The sequence below is a fragment of the Cherax quadricarinatus genome, chromosome 64, assembly GCF_038502225.1.
Source record: "Cherax quadricarinatus isolate ZL_2023a chromosome 64, ASM3850222v1, whole genome shotgun sequence".
NCBI classification, from domain to species: domain Eukaryota; kingdom Metazoa; phylum Arthropoda; class Malacostraca; order Decapoda; family Parastacidae; genus Cherax; species Cherax quadricarinatus.
Window position 1 is genome coordinate 7856695 of NC_091355.1, and position 18065 is coordinate 7874759.

At 43.9% G+C, this 18065-nt stretch overlaps 1 protein-coding gene across 5 annotated transcripts in view; it reads right to left on the reverse strand.

Moving 5' to 3' along the window:
• The window catches only part of Kdm3 (Lysine demethylase 3), a 1464865-nt gene that overhangs the window by 1086807 nt on the left and 359993 nt on the right, over window positions 1-18065 (reverse strand). Inside the window, exon 3 of one of the 5 annotated variants that reach the window (XM_070098742.1) lies at window positions 5985-6033. The exons of the other annotated variants lie outside the window; for them this stretch is intronic. Coding sequence (XP_069954843.1) covers window positions 5985-5993 — 9 coding nt within the window. The 5' untranslated portion in view covers window positions 5994-6033. The remainder of the gene's footprint in view (window positions 1-5984; window positions 6034-18065) is intronic. 5 annotated transcript variants of the gene reach the window in all.

The window sequence follows — 18065 nt, forward strand, 5'->3', positions numbered from 1 at the left end:
TTATTCCTTCAACACGTATTTTGTGAGCTGTTACATCATGGTCACATTTGTCAAAAGCTTCCAAAGACAATGTAAACTACATCTGTATTTTACCTGTCTGCCACTGCATCTAAGACCATGTAATGGTCAAACAATTTTTTAGAGGCAGGAGCGAACTTCTCTAAATCCATGCTGCCCTGGGTTATGCAATTATTGAGATTCCGTATAATTAGCAATCTTGCTTATTAAGACAAGATTTTTGCGACTGCTTTACTACCACCTTTGTGGAGTGAGGCTATGCCAGTGTTTTCTTTCTTTTAAGGACTAGGGATAATTCCTGTGTCCAAGCTGCTCCTCCATAGAATATTGAAAGCATGAGATGGTGATTTCTTGCAATTCTCGATGAATATAGAGTTCCCTGAGTCAGGGGCAGAGTGCCGGGGCATCAATCGATGGCTTCTTCGAAGTCAAGTGAGATTTGAATTATGCCAGAAATAATGGAGGATTTTGTCTCATCCATAAAAACTCATCTGAATCGTCAACCTTAAAACTGATTAATGGCTCACTGAGCACAGAGTCATATTGCAACTTCAGCATTTCAATCATTTCTTTGGTGCCACCAGTGTAGTTTCCATCGCCTTTAAGCAAGGGCCCGATACTGGATGTGGCTTTAGCCTTACAATTTGCATATGAGAAAAAGTATTTAGGATTTCTCTCACTTTCATTTTTGCTCCCCCTGCCTCTCCTGGGCCTTGTAGTGCAGCAGAACATGACATTTCCAGTTTGTCAACTCCTCAGTGGCAATTCAATCACAGTCGCCTTGACTGGAAACTCACCTCTACCGCCACCTTCATTCCTACAAGGTGATTAACCTAAACCAACTGATGAATGCCAGTCTTTATGCAAGAGATGCCTGTAAAAAGGTCCCCTGTTACAAGGGCGATTCGTGGTTACAAGGTAATTCAGTATTGCAATGCCATTTCAGGATTAGTAAAAGAATTCTTTAACATATAAATTAAACTTGCTAGGAAAAGGAACTGGAGCCGATGAGGCCAATATTAAAATTATCATTAACTGCTACTCGAAAAAACTATGCAGCAAGTTGGTAATTAATGCAGCCAGGTGGTGTTTGTTAATACTGCAGCGAACTGCTTCTAGGATATGGTCCCCCCTGACTATAACTTAACCACATTCTGGTCTCACTAATCCGTCCTCCTCCTCTTCCTCTTAATCTTCGTCGTCCTCCTCTTCCTCTTAATCCTCGTTCTCGTGCTCCTTCTCCTCCTCCTAACCTTCCTCCACATTGTCTTCCATTAGCCTCCATAACAATTAGTGGTAAGGTCCACTTTCTGGAAGGCCATATCTGGAAAACATTAGTTTCCCACGCCCCCCAGAAACAAATAAATGGTGGGATTAGGGATGAGTGTACCACGTAGGTGGTAGCAGCAACCTGCAGTGATATGAGTATCATGTAGGTGGTAGCAGCAACCTGCAGTGATATGAGTATCATGTAGGTGGTAGCAGCAACCTGCAGTGATACGAGTATCATGTAGGTGGTAGCAGCAACCTGCAGTGATATGAGTGTACCATGTAGGTGGTAGCAGCAACCTGCAGTGATACGAGTATCATGTAGGTGGTAGCAGCAACCTGCAGTGATATGAGTGTACCATGTAGGTGGTAGCAGGAGGAATCTCATATTCAGTTTGTTATTACACACCGTACAAAGTGCAATACAACAAGTTATAAGGTATAAAACAGTTGGTGAAAATTTAAGGCTGTAATAAAACCTAAGATAAACTCGATCAGGCATCATACAGCGCCTGGGAAAAGGCAGGTAATTAGGACTGATCCAAGGAATTTAAAAGCACCTCGACACACCCTTGAGGGGTACAAAAATAAATGCTAAAAAATTGATTACTAAACACAACGAGGAACTTGTGAGCACAGTCTTCCCGAGGACAGACTAGAGAATTTCACAAAAGTGCATCTATCTGCATATCTTTGATGAGTTCAGAGAGTTTTTCTACTCCCGGAACCCGGCCTTCGTCCAGGCTCGTCTTGAAGTTAGTGGCTAGTATATACATGCTGTTGAGGTTGGAAGCGAGGGTGTCAACGATGAAGGTCTGAGTCATAGTCTTGTTGGACATCTTACTCGGCAGTTTCTTCTGCACCTTCAGGCTGATGTCATGCGCTCGAAAGGAGTCTCCTCCCCCATCCTTTGATGAGTTCCATGATTTTTTCTATTCCCAGAGCCCGGCCTTGGACCAGGCTCGTCCTGAAGCTAGTGGCGCAATCTCCTTCACATGCGATATACCGGAGATAAGTGGTGGGCAGTGTGAATGTACTTAACAGAATATGAACTGAAATTAGTACGAGGGGCATACAAAGCTACAGACGCTAGCACAGTTACTGATGAAGCTGGTTCTCTTTTCTGCATGACTCTGAATCCATTAGCCAGCCTACGTTCCACACAACATTGTGCAGTCCCACACTATCTGCTTTCCATCCTTACAAGATAACACGGTGGACGCTGACGGCTTCCATCAAGTCAGCACAGCTGGGCTTCCTTTGTGGTGGCCAGTCAGGGACGTAGCAAGATGCTCTTAACATCTTCGTGGACTGCATTCTTTGCCTCTGATCTACTGCAGATGAGAACCTCCATAAAGGTTGGACCCTGATACCATCACAAGTCTCAGCTGAGGTAGCAGACCATCATCTAGGTTAAGCAGTGAGTGTAGGGTTACCAACGCTCTAAGACACTACAATATGCCTCATGCTGCCACGCGATGTCGTCCTTTTATGTCATGTCGTTATTATACGTATAGTTAATTTACGCTAAGCTAACCTACCTTAACCTAGAATTACAAATATTATATTTTTGTCAAGACTTACGAAGAGAACTATGACAGAAAAGAAATCTTTACTAATAAATAATAAAAATGCACAATACCGTGACTGGAACAATACACAAATACAAAATTTAGCTTAGAGACCAAGATTTTCTCGAGTGAACAAAATACATTTACGGGTAGGTTCGCCGGACATCCTGGCCCCGATCTTCTCCATGTGGTGATCAGGCCTACACAGTACACGATAATCATAGAAATTTAAAGTCGGGAGAGCAGGTGACGAGAGTGATGTGCACTGAGGAGCATGTGAATCATTGGTCCCAGCAACTGGAAACTTCGCTGGTTCTGGTTAATAGTGTTTATGGTATTAGAGTCAACTCAAAGCAATTTCTTCTGTTTCTTCTTCGTGGATAACTATGCTCGCCCTGGGCCAATCCATGTGGTGTAAAGTCGTGTATAATGTAAAATGTAGGTGTGACTAAAAACACAATTACATTATCAATATCAAAATATTCCCCTAAAAGTTCCCAAGGTCCCTACAGGCACCTCAGTAATTAGAAAGTTCCTAAGATCCCTACAGGCACCTCAGTAATTATAAAGTTCCCTAAGGTTCCTACTTCGGTAATTATAAAGTTGCCCGATGTTATTAGTGGAACAAGCATGTGTGTGGGTTATTACAACCTCTAGAAGGGTTGCGCAAGATGCTTGCAGTCTCCTCGAGGTCAGCTGTAACCTTTTTTTAGACCTAGTAATGTCTTTGATCGTGGTGAAGGTGACAGCGGAGGTAAGGTAACCGGCTTGAGTAACCTTGATGCCTTCTCAGGTACCATTAAAGTGGGAAAGGCTGAATAAGTGGTTAATGTTGGAATCGACTCTTGTTACTTATTTTCCCAGAGTTGATACCAACGGTAACTTATATTTTAATCTGAGAACACTTCTAGGTTAATCAAATTACAGGATTCCTTAGCCAGAGGTTAGAGTCCCCTTCGCTCTGTGATTTGTTTGTAACGCGGGGGCGCTGACCCCCGAAACACCCTCCAGATATACTCCAGGTAGGTTATTTGAAGGCAATTACATCACCGCTATCGTCTCCACCACTAACAAAGACATTACCAGGTCTAAGAGTTAACTATAAAAAAATTATGTTAAGCACTAAACCCATGTGGGTCATTCAGCACAGAGCCCTAAAGAGAATACGTACATGTACATCATCTCTCATAGCAGCTGCAAACAATCTATATGTGGATCAGATGGCTAGGTATGTATCCAAGTAAATATACGTAAGCAGATGTACTGGCTGTAACAATACCAACAACAACGCTTGTGCTGTGCATCGTAACACAGTTTCACATCACATGGCTTGGCCCAGGAACACGCATGGTTCTCCTAGAAAAACGACAGGAACAGAAAGATGCCTTGCATTGGCTCTCATTCATATCTTAAACACTATCACCCACAATCAGGAAGTTTTAAGTTCTCAGGACCCCTGACTCACATACTCCTCAGCACCTCACGACTCCCTGTCACCTGTTCTATCCCATATATATATATATATATATATATATATATATATATATATATATATATATATATATATATATATATATATATATATATATATAAAATCTCCAAGCAAAACACTGTTTCACTAAAAGGTTTTCAATCTGTCAGTGTCTTCTGTGTCAGTGTGTGGGTGTTATCAACTTCTTCGCCAGCAAAGCATTACATCAGGCAGACATTAACAAACCAAAATGCGTGCGAAAGATTCTGTCGTATTACGAGGACAGGTTGAGGCAGAAGGGTCGTAGTGATAAATGGGTAGCTACAACATACGAAAAGAAGAAAGCAGGAAATTTGATGTGATTTGTCTTGTAAACACGTACTTGCTCTCCCCAGCCATAAATAATTAGAGGCAACGTTCCATAGAAAGGGTCAGCAGTTATGGAAATCCATTTCAGGAGCTTGTTAGATTAACTTAATCTCGGAGTGTGGAAGAAAGATGCGTACCTTACAAAATAGGTTAATATGGACAAGCTCAGGAACCTTGTGAGAATCTGCGTGATTCCCCCACCCTCTCACAGTCACCTGTCCACCTCTCCCACTGCTCACCTGTCCACCTCACACAACTCGCAGCTTCTAATACACGTCACTTAACATAATTTACACATCCTAATAATCATAAATTCTATTTATACCAAAGGATAATTTACGACACGATTACCTAGAAATATAACTGTCATACCTATCACAGTTGTTTCAAGTAAATAACTGTCAAGATGTGACCGGTCCAAGGCTTTTCCTACTTAAGTCGGGCCTACTGCTAGACTCACCTAGCGAGTGTTTGTGGACAACCAGACTAAACACGTGCAACCTGCTGGCCCATGCCAACAGTTGATTCGATATATGGACTTATTGCAATACAATCACTAACAGGCGATCTTAACAATGCAGAACAAACCACATGGGGATGGAAATCTTTAGCTCGTGATCCTTCGCACTCTCGTGCGTCATCAGGAGCAATGCAATGTTGCAAGACAGCAACAGACAGGAGGGGAAGGTCTCTGAGGCAAGGCAGAAGGTTTCAATAGCAAGCCATATCACTGTAACACACTTAGTTGACCAACTATTTGCTTTATTAAAGATTTATCATCTGACAACCGTGAATGACTTGACGAAAGTTCTACACCCAATAAAAGCTTCTTCTGTCGTACTGTCGGTAGTACACCGTATTGGAATTCATTAGTACTGAAACGCAAATCCGATTACAAATCGAACATCAAGAGGCTGTCCCAAGAGCTACACTTCACTTCAACCTTCGCAATATTAAACTGCTAATCTCACACACACACTTTTACTGCTGCTGTCGCCAATCCTACTGTAATGACCTCTAACAACGTACTTAAATATCAAAGTCGCTGTAAACCACCATAAGATTGAAAAATTATGAAAATCTTAAAAAAATTAATAAAAATGTACAATACCGTGATTGGAACAATACACAAATAACCTGCACAAGGGAGAATAAAACTATGACGACCCTTCAGTCCCACTTGCACCATTAACTAGCCACATTAGTCACAACATTAACTAGTCACATAAATTAGTCACAACATTAACTAGTCACAACATAACCAGTTACAACATAACTAGTCTTACCGAATTCATGACCTTCTTTCTCAAGGATACACGAGCTGGTGCCACAAACCTGGAATTAGAGAAGTATACATTACTTAAAAACTCTAAGCATGTTCGCTCATAAACAAGACTCAAAATTATATTATACATTATGTGAAGTGGTAAAACCCACGTGGATCAATGAGAGCAGTGACCGGTAAAGGTCTGACCAATCGTAAGCAAAGCCTGAGACAGCCATGCTGCCTAACTACACTCTTCTGTGTCATACACTGCTGAAAACCTAACTTTCCCAGTAAATGTCAGAAGTATGTGGATATCTTAAGAGGAGATAAACAGGTACTGATTTAACGAGAAAGTCATAGTGGTGGTGGTAGCTACGAACACCACAGCTACAGTAAGTGGAAAGTTTACAAGTAATCTTGTAAGGTTGGGTGGCCGAAGCCCTGAAAAACCACTTTGGGAGGGTCACATGAAGTGTGATTCTAGTATACTACTTGCAAGCAAGCAATTGAATAACGGTGAGTGCGTTTCCTTTTTGGGATCACGCTATAATTGGTTAGCAACTTGCACAAAATATAATTATCTGCATTGTAAAAGCTACTTAATGCTAAACATTTTAAATTATAAATTATCCCGAAAACTCACACAATGATCTAAATTCAATATTGCCTGACAGCCGGAGTGTTAAAATTAATAAAAAGTACACACAAAACACACACAAGTTGTAATAAACAACTGCCAATAAATAAACATACTGGGTGAGGAATCAAACCGTGGTCTTTGAATATACATGGCAAAAGCCAGTACAAGAACCACGGTTCGAGTCGCCATCTGCTATTCTGTTCATTCTATAACAATAGTTAACTACGACTTATCTTGGGTTGATATATGGATTTGAGGGGTTATGAGAACAGATACGCTATAAAAGGTTATGGGGGTGTGGGATGAAACAGTGAGGTCACAGCTGGTGCCGCTGATACAACCATGGCACAGATGTGCTGCTTGTAAAATCATCGTATTGTAAGCTCCGTGGCTGAGAGGTAGCAGCAGTTGGGATTGGTATGCACGAGTACCACGGCTCGAGCCCCCGCCTAGTATTGTTTATTCATATACGTATATACTTTTTACTGAACATTACTGGATACGTGGATACTGTTACCCAGCACCAGAATCCTTCAAGCAGAAATTTAGTTTCCTTACACACGTATAACATTCCAGCAGGCACTGGAGTTCCTTACACACGTATAACATTCCAGCAGGCACTGGAGTTCCTTACACACGTATAACATTCCAGCAGGCACTGGAGTTCCTTACACACGTATAACATTCCAGCAGGCACTGGAGTTCCTTACACACGTATAACATTCCAGCAGGCACTGGAGTTCCTTACACACGTATAACATTCCAGCAGGCACTGGAGTTCCTTACACACGTATAACATTCCAGCAGGCACTGGAGTTCCTTACATATAACATTCCAGCAGGCACTGGAGTTCCTTACATATAACATTCCAGCAGGCACTGGAGTTCCTTACACATGTATAACATTCCAGCAGGCACTGGAGTTCCTTACATATAACATTCCAGCAGGCACTGGAGTTTCTTACACACGTATAACATTCCAGCAGGCACTGGAGTTTCTTACACACGTATAACATTCCAGCAGGAGCGGAGTTTTCTAACATATTGATCCCTTGTGACACACAATAGTCAGCTAACAAACAGGTTAACAGGTTAAGGGAGTGTGGTGTCGGTCAGGGTGACTGAGGCGGAGGCCTGCTCCCCAGGGAGACAGTGAGAGTGGTGGTAGTACCCAGGAAGACTGTGAGAGTGGTGGTAGTACCCAGGGAGGCAGTGAGGGTGGTGGTAGTACCCAGGGAGGCAGTGAGGGTGGTGGTAGTACCCAGGGAGACAGTGAGGGTGGTGGTAGTACCCAGGAAGGCAGTGAGGGTGGTGGTAGTACCCAGGAAGACTGTGAGAGTGGTGGTAGTACCCAGGGAGACAGTGAGGGTGGTGGTAGTACCCAGGAAGACTGTGAGAGTGGTGGTAGTACCCAGGGAGACAGTGAGGGTGGTGGTAGTACCCAGGAAGACTGTGAGAGTGGTGGTAGTACCCAGGAAGACTGTGAGGATGGTGGTAGTACCCAGGGAGACAGTGAGGATGGTGGTAGTACCCAGGAAGACTGTGAGAGTGGTGGTAGTACCCAGGGAGACTGTGAGAGTGGTGGTAGTACCCAGGGAGACAGTGAGGATGGTGGTAGTACCCAGGGAGACAGTGAGGATGGTGGTAATACCCAGGGAGACAGTGAGGGTGGTGGTAGTACCCAGGAAGACTGTGAGAGTGGTGGTAGTACCCAGGAAGACTGTGAGAGTGGTGGTAGTACCCAGGAAGACTGTGAGAGTGGTGGTAGTACCCAGGAAGACTGAGAGTGGTGGTAGTACCCAGGGAGACAGTGAGGATGGTGGTAGTACCCAGGGAGACAGTGAGGATGGTGGTAGTACCCAGGAAGACTGTGAGAGTGGTGGTAGTACCCAGGGAGACAGTGAGGATGGTGGTAGTACCCAGGGAGACAGTGAGGATGGTGGTAGCACCCAGGGAGGCAGTGAGGATGGTGGTAGTACCCAGGGAGGCAGTGAGGATGGTGGTAGTACCCAGGGAGACTGTTAGGATGGTGGTAGTACCCAGGAAGACTGTGAGAGTGGTGATAGTACCCAGGAAGACTGTGAGGATGGTGGTAGTACCCAGGGAGACAGTGAGGATGGTGGTAGTACCCAGGGAGACAGTGAGGATGGTGGTAGTACCCAGGGAGACAGTGAGGATGGTGGTAGTACCCAGGGAGACAGTGAGGATGGTGGTAGTACCCAGGGAGGCAGTGAGGGTGGTGGTAGTACCCAGGGAGACTGTGAGAGTGGTGGTAGTACCCAGGGAGACGGTGAGGATGGTGGTAGTACCCAAGGATGCAGTGAGGATGGTGGTAGTACCCAGGAAAACAGCGAGGGTGGTGGTTGTACCCAGGAAAACAGCGAGGGTGGGGTTAGTACCCAGGAAGACAGCGAGGGTGGTGGTAGTACCCAGGAAGACAGCGAGGGTGGTGGTAGTACCTAGAAAAACAGTGAGGGTGGTGGTAGTACCCAGGAAGACAGCGAGGGTGGTGGTAGTACCCAGGAAGACAGCGAGGGTGGTGGTAGTACCCAGGAAGACAGCGAATGTGGTGGTAGTACCCCGGAAGACAGCGAGGGTGGTGGTAGTACCCAGGAAAACAGCGAGGGTGGTGGTAGTACCCAGGAAGACAGCGAATGTGGTGGTAGTACCCAGGAAAACTGCGAGGGTGGTGGTAGTACCCAGGAAAACAGCGAGGGTGGTGGTAGTACCCAGGAAAACAGCGAGGGTGGTGGTAGTACCCAGGAAGACAGCGAGGGTGGTGGTAGTACCCAGGAAAACAGCGAGGGTGGTGGTAGTACCCAGGAAGACAGCGAATGTGGTGGTGGTACCCAGGAAAACAGAGAGGGTGGTGGTAGTACCCAGGAAAACAGCGAGGGTGGTGGTAGTACCCAGGAAAACAGCGAGGGTGGTGGTAGTACCCAGGAAAACAGCGAGGGTGGTGGTAGTACCCAGGAAGACAGCGAGGGTGGTGGTAGTACCCAGGAAAATAACGAGGGTGGTGGTAGTACCCAGGAAGACAGCGAATGTGGTGGTAGTACCCAGGAAAACAGCGAGGGTGGTGGTAGTACCCAGGAAAACAGCGAGGGTGGTGGTAGTACCCAGGAAAACAGCGAGGGTGGTGGTAGTACCCAGGAAGACAGCGAATGTGGTGATAGGACCCAGGAAGACGGTGAGAGTTGTGGTAGGACCCAGGAAGACAGTGAGGGTGGTGGTGGTAGAGAATGAGACGATCATCTGGCTGACCACTGCCAAGGTATCAAGTACCCTCCTCAATCACCATCCCCCACCACTCTCACTACCGCAACCTCCACTGCAACTGCCACTTTTACCGCCTTAACCTTCACCACTACCACATCACCACAACTGCTTCTGTCACTTCCTGTTATCTCTGGTTACCGCACGTTATCTTGCTATTATATGCTAGAATGTTACTTCAACTGGTCGTATAGATAACGACAGTAACGCAAATACAACAATAACAGATAAGAGGGATATATTCTGATGTATCAGTGAGTGCGTTAAGCCACAAGGTGAAGATGGCCACACCACGGTTGAGTGACTGCATGAAGGAACAAAGTATACAAAGTGGGTAGCAACATTAATCTATATTACTATAATAAATTACAGATAGTATATTACCACGATTAACCAGTGGCTATTTTAGGATTATCATAACCTAAAACATGTTGGATGTAGAGGTGTGATGCTCACAGGTATGAATATGAAGACATATTGAACAAGCTTTAATCGGGACCACGTTTCAGAGTTCATATTTATCAGATCAAGACTTGACAAGGAATTCTAAGAGAAATAGTCTCAATAGAGGAGCATATTGTGTGTTAAAGCATCCAGTAAACATATGACTTATCAGCTACTATCGCATACCCAGCAACCTCATCCAGGTACAATACACTCGAACGTAAGCAGAAACAGGAGAAAACTCAACAGTGGCTTCCATGTGTCACACTGCACCTCTGGCTAACTCCTCTGAAGACATTAAAAGCACTCACTAAATGTATCCCAGAGGTCGCCACTCTCAGAAAATGCCACTGCCAGAGAATCCTTGTAACCGCACTGAATCTTCGAAATATACAATAAAATAACGTTTTAGCAAATGTTTCTATATTATAAATATTTCATATATGGATAACTAAGGTGTAATAAACACTCTGCTGAACAGGATCCCAAAAAGGGATCGAAATATACAGACCAATTAATCTTCCATGTTTCTTTGTATTGGTGGGCTATTACTGAGCATGTCACATATTTTTTAAATATATAAATCCATATATGCTGTATCAATTGTACACTCCCCAAGTTACCTCAACTACCTTCTACCGGTAAAAACTTGGCATTCGTTGAATCCATGAATCCACCGACGACTATGTTCTCAACAGTGGCATACTGACTGTTTATAATCATTTCGATTTCAGACTGTTTATGATGATGGGTTGCACCACAACTGCCGCTGTTATCACCTCAACCTCTGCTACCACAGTTGTCAACCTCTCCCCATCCCCTCAGTCACTACTACAACCTCACTATACACCAACAACTATCACCTGTACCATATCAATCTGAAACACTATAACCACCATTACAACAACGACTACGCCACCACTGCAAGAACATTTACACCGCGAGGTGTATGCCTCCCCGCGTATATACACTGAAAGATTACTCTAATTCCTTAAAAATAACCAGAGTAACTTTTCAGTACATTCTTGATTGTTTGTGAACAGATTATTTCAATCGTAATGACTCTCGTGTAGAACCAATAGCCTTTAAACCCCATAAACCAACCAACCGACCACCAGTGTCACATCACAAACCAGGAGGTACTCCATCATTACCCACAGTGTATCATTAGCAACGGCAGTGTTGGTCTCGGCAATCCTGTCTTTTCTATTCACCGGTGGAACGTGTCTTGTAAACTTGAATCATCCATAATCCCAGAACAAAAACTTGCACATGTGAAAGTCAGAGTTATTATGCACATTTTCTGCAACAGATATTATCCTCCCAGCAAACTGTTGCTTATGAAATTTCATACATGATCAAGGTCCAAGGACCGGAAACTCTTCAATAAAGGTGCCCTAAATGAATGCACTCGTGTCCATTTCCCTTAACCTGTTGGTAGTCTAAATATGGAGAACGCAGAAAAGATGAAGCGGTAAAGATAACGTGATCAGTCCATCTCCAAATAGTTAGTCCCTCAGCCTGGAGAAGAGTTCAGCTCCATGGTCTGGAACAATGCGACTTCTTCGACTGAAAAAAAACCCTACTGTATGAGTGAAATGTTTCGGAAATAAAGATAGAAAATAAAGATAGGATAGAGCTAACACTGAAGTTCATACAACACCAGTGAGTCACAGGAAACATGTTGAACGAGCACAATTTTCTGTTACCTGTTAAATGGAAATAAATCAGAGTACAAACCACTCAAACAATTCAACAGAGGGAAAAACGAATGTGAGGGACTCACAAGGAACTAAGTTAGATCTTACACTTAAATATCACAAAAGCGTTACTACGAAATATACAAGAAAAAATGATAGGCTGGATGACAAGAATTTTTAAAACCTGAGATGCCAAGCCATCGATGATACGCTTCAAAGCACTTGTTCTCTCTAGACCGGGATACTGTAACTAGCAGCCGCTTTAAGACATGAAGCTGCAAATCTGCAGAATACACAAAGAATTTTCACTTCAAGCATCAGCTATGCAAAAAATATTATTGGGAATGCTTAAAATTTCTTAACGATGCATCTTGAAGCATATGTCAGAAAGGTGCATAATCACTCACACCTGGAAAGTGCTGAAAGCACTGCTCCAGATCTGCACACAAAATTACTCCCTATGAGAACGGAACGCAGGAGAGAGATACATCATAATCTACACCTGGAAGATCCTAGAGGGTCTGGTTCCAAATCAGCACACAAATCACTTCCTACGAAAGTAAAAGACTGGGCAGACAGTGCAACATCCCCACAATGAAAAGTAGGAGAGAAAACATAAGTGTCCGGGGCCCAAGACTGTTCAAAAGCCTCCCACCAGGCATAAGGAAATTACCAACAGAACCCTGGCTGCTTTCCAGAGGGAGCTGGACAGATACCTGAAGTCAGTACCTGATCAGCCGGGCTGTGGTTCATAAGATGGGCTACGTGCGGCCAGCAGTAACAGTCTAGTTGATCAGTCCCTGATCCACCGGAAGGTCTGGGTCAAGGACTGGGCCACGTGGGCGTTGACCCTCGGGACACCCCCCGCCAGGTAGACGGTGTAAGCACCCCAGTGAAAACTAGAAGTGCAGTGAGTACACTGGACGGCAACTCAATAAGTATAAAGAGACGAAAACTTCTTAAGACACTCCCTATACAAGAGGAATTACAAGCAGACTCCTAGCTGTCTTCAAGAAGGAACTCATCCTGATCAGTCGGGCTGTGGTGCTTGCGCTAGCTTGCGTGCGGTTAGCATCAACGGCTTGGTTGATCAGGCAATCAACCAAGCCTTATCTGGAACCGGGCCGCGGGGGCAGTGACCCCCAGAATAATCTTCAGGTAACTCACCGCCCAGTCTCATACCAGACTTCTAAACTAGAAAGAAAATGCTACCATAAGAACAGTTAAGACAATAAAGTAAGGAGGAGGCATATAAAGAGGAAGAAGAAAAGCGTGGTAGAGAAACACGTGATCGTGGAGAAAGGAAGGGAAAGGAAGGTGGTGGTGAGTAAGACCAGACCCCGGTCCCGTCCCCTCCCAGCTTCCTGATACCTGTCTGCCACGGATCACATGCTCGATATATTGATTCCTTGAGGACGAAATGTGGAGGGTGTTGTTACCGTCTGGCGGGGAACTGTGTTACCAGGTCACCAAGGTCATACCGTTACCAGTTCCACCGTCACCAGGGTCACATTGTCACCAGACACACATTACCAGGGTCACATCGTCAAGGGAGACGTACACAGTCGAAATAAAAAGATCTAGGAGTGAACATCACACACATCAGCGGAGGAACACATCAAGAGCATGACGCGTGTCATACACGAGACTAGAGAATCTTTAAAGACCCTTCAAGACCCTTAATAAATTGTGCAAGAAAGGTATAAAATCCCGACAATATGAAAGTTAAGACACATGTGCAACATTTGGATATGTTTATTGTAGACATTTCGCCATTGATAAAGCCACTGGATGGCGAAACGTCTACAATAAAGATACCCAGATGTTGCACATGTGTCTTAGCTTTCACCCTTAATAAAGACACTGTTATCGCTTTGCATACACTATGTGACGTTCATCTAGAGACACAGCTCTGTAAGCATCGAGAGTAGCGCATCCGTCTAACGATTAGTGGACGGAGGATCGAATCTCTACTACTCTTTGCACTGAATGGCTCACATGGGTTTAGCGAGTCACTTAAATATTAGAATCACTACGAACTGATAGGACAAATACGAACACACTGAAACAGGTGGGCCTGGTGCTAAAGGACACAAATGAGTCACAGTGATGTTAGGAAATACTTTCCCAGTCTTAAAACAGTAGGAACAATAAGGAACTGTCGTACATGAATGGTATATAATACCGACAACATGAAGAGTTAGACACATGGGCAACATCTGGGTATCTTTATTCGTAGACGTTTCGCCAACCAGTGACTATCAGTACAAGGACATAATGTAAAGAATGAAGAGCTATATACAAAAGATGAATTAATCAGTCTCTCAGCCTTGGAGTCGAAGAGCACCGTAGTAACCTCCAGGTAGTCTTGAAGAAACTGAAGCACAGGAGGGAAGATTGGCGCTTATATAGCCTGTATATGCATGTGATGGATGCAAACTCCATATAGAGTTTATTGTTACAATGGTGCTTAAAAAGTCAGTCAACGAGTTTTAAGAAACTGAATCAGGAGCCAAGACTCAACTCAAGCAAACACCAATCGGTTAGTACAAATCGATGGGACACAGACCCTCGTGTCCTCACCCACCACCTTGTATACACCACACCCCTTCCACCTACCTAACCTTCACCTACCACTGCCCTTGCTACCACTGTTCACATACTTGTACAACTAGGTACTATATTCTGGGTAGTATCCAGGAAGAAACTACTATGCATGGGTCAGAAACTACAGTCTCGTTGTGTAAAGAAGTTGCAGTCCTGCTATGGATCCTCTCCTATTTAAGCAAGCTGTAGTCCTGCTGGAGGTCCCCTCCTGTGTAAGGAAGCCGCAGTCCTATAAATGTTATCCTGTATAAGAAAGCGCCAGTCCAGTTAGAACTCATAACCTGCGTAAGAAAGCTCTCACTCCTGGCAGAAGTATTTAAATATCGAGTAAAATATTCGCACAAAATTCTCGACCCATGAACATGTTTCCAAGAGCCTGGGTTACTAACCTCTGTGAACTGTTACATCACAGCTTGTGTTTGAAGATTAAAAATTACCGATACCTTCAGCAGTGATATTAGTGTTACAAAAACAACTTGTCATCTTAATCACTTGTTCGAGAGCTTGAGAACTCTCCCCCGACTACTGGTGACTGTGCACCAATCAGCTGTTTGTTTGAGGATGAAGTAAACCTGTTCACTAGAATAAATACTGGGCAAGTATACAAGACGTGGACAGACTGGAGAACAAATCTGACAGTTGGTTATTGAATTTTAAGCTAAAAATATACAAGGTTATAAATATCGGAATAAAAAACGAATCGTTTGTCTCTACCTAAAAACATCTTGGTTTACCATGCATTCGATTTGTTGACACACAACTGGGTATCGTTGTGTTTTTTTTACATACATATGCAAAGCAGAGTTATATGAAATGAATAAATGAAGGGGTCTCTTAGAGACTTGTGTGACAGGCTTATGCATTTTTTATAATCGGTGAAAGATTGGAGTATTTTGGCAGGAAAATTGAAAAATTTATCCTGATTCGGGTTTTAGTTCTATGAACCTTTCTATGGTTCTTTCCGTCAGACGACATAGGCTTTCCGCTGTGCTGCTGATCCACCCTGAAAAATAAAGATTACAAAGTAGCGTCGTAGGATATAGTGTGTGTGGAGTGTAGTACATGTACACAGACTGATGAGCGGAGCTTCAAACTGTACATACATGGAGGTTCGTCTCTTGCAACGGGGATTAAGGTTCAACTGCGTCATGTAACTTCCAGTTCTAGCGTTCATTACTTGCTTTTTGGTCGGTATTTTCCCTGAACGAAGGTAGACGAGGCAGCGAGTCATTACGGCAGATGAAAGCAGCAGCAGCAACAAACATTAACAAGCAGAAGCACTTGTATGTCAACATGTAGCTCACATTGGAGTCCACTCATCAACAATACACATATTCAATTTTCAGTGTTGCAAAGAACTTTTCCCCAATTACCGAAATGCAGATTATATTTTCAAGTGATGTTTTCCACAGGTGATGAGGGAATGATGTCTGCACAGTGTGGAAACCCACATAAAAATTCTTAAGAGCATAATGTGGTGTCCATTAATGAACTCAATACAGCCTTCACAAACCACATATATTTTCTGTGAGGGTTCGCCACACATTTCTGTGTAGCGAGGAATCTCTATTTTGCTCTGGCACTGTAATGGGGTGATAAAGCTCACGGTGAGAGAAAGAATCTTCATAAAAGCTTCCAAACGTTCTACGTGTGTGTGTTTTATACATTTATCAGAATTATATACCTTGTTTGATACAGTTAACACAATATCAACTGAGGATTAAAAAGCTCTTGATCTAAAAAAAAACTTTCAGTATTTTTGGAAATAAAAATAAACACAAAATACAAATAAGAATACCCAAGGTAAAACAAACAAAAAAAAAATACATAAACTATTTGCACGAACGAAACACAACACAAATACGATAACAACATAAGTTTTAAGAAACAAGTTTTGGCTCTTTAATCTAGTAAGATATAAATATAATAACCTACTTACTAATTATTATTATTATTAATTCCCTAACTTTTGTGACACATCAGTGAGAAACTAACCTTAACTTCCACACGTTACACATATACAAAATAATGGTAGTAAATATATATATGTCAGGTTAATGATGTATCCAGCAATGTTGTTGTAGTGAGTAATATGCATGCTGTCTTTATACCACTGATGGTCAGCATGTTGTGTTGTATGATCTTTGACCCCTGGTGGTCAGCATGTTGTGCTGTGTGATCGTTGAGCCCTGATGGTCAGCATGTTGTGCTGTGTGATCGTTGAGCCCTGATGGTCAGCATGTTGTGCTGTGTGATCGTTGAGCCCTGATGGTCAGCATGTTGTGCTGTGTGATCGTTGAGCCCTGATGGTCAGCATGTTGTGCTGTGTGATCGTTGAGCCCTGATGGTCAGCATGTTGTGCTGTGTGATCGTTGAGCCCTGATGGTCAGCATGTTGTGCTGTGTGATCGTTGAGCCCTGATGGTCAGCATGTTGTGCTGTGTGATCGTTGAGCCCTGATGGTCAGCATGTTGTGCTGTGTGATCTTTGAGCCCTGATGGTCAGCATGTTGTGCTGTGTGATCTTTGAGCCCTGATGGTCAGCATGTTGTGCTGTGTGATCTTTGAGCCCTGATGGTCAGCATGTTGTGCTGTGTGATCGCTGAGCCCTGATGGGCAGCATGTTGTGCTGTGTGATCTTTGAGCCCTGATGGTCAGCATGTTGTGCTGTGTGATCGCTGAGCCCTGATGGGCAGCATGTTGTGCTGTGTGATCTTTGAGCCCTGATGGTCAGCATGTTGTGCTGTGTGATCGCTGAGCCCTGATGGGCAGCATGTTGTGCTGTGTGATCTTTGAGCCCTGATGGTCAGCATGTTGTGCTGTGTGATCTTTGAGCCCTGATGGGCAGCATGTTGTGCTGTGTGATCTTTGAGCCCTGATGGTCAGCATGTTGTGCTGTGTGATCTTTGAGCCCTGATGGGCAGCATGTTGTGCTGTGTGATCTTTGAGCCCTGATGGTCAGCATGTTGTGCTGTGTGATCTTTGAGCCCTGATGGTCAGCATGTTGTGCTGTGTGATCTTTGAGCCCTGATGGTCAGCATGTTGTGCTGTGTGATCTTTGAGCCCTGATGGTCAGCATGTTGTGCTGTGTGATCGCTGAGCCCTGATGGTCAGCATGTTGTGTTGTGTGATCTTTGAGCCCTGATGGGCAGCATGTTGTGCTGTGTGATCTTTGAGCCCTGATGGGCAGCATGTTGTGCTGTGTGATCTTTGAGCCCTGATGGGCAGCATGTTGTGCTGTGTGATCTTTGAGCCCTGATGGGCAGCATGTTGTGCTGTGTGATCTTTGAGCCCTGATGGGCAGCATGTTGTGCTGTGTGATCTTTGAGCCCTGATGGGCAGCATGTTGTGTTGTGTGATCTTTGAGCCCTGACGGGCAGCATACACTGACACAGGTCCAGTAAAAGTGTTTGCAAACTTAATAAGAGGCCATTGA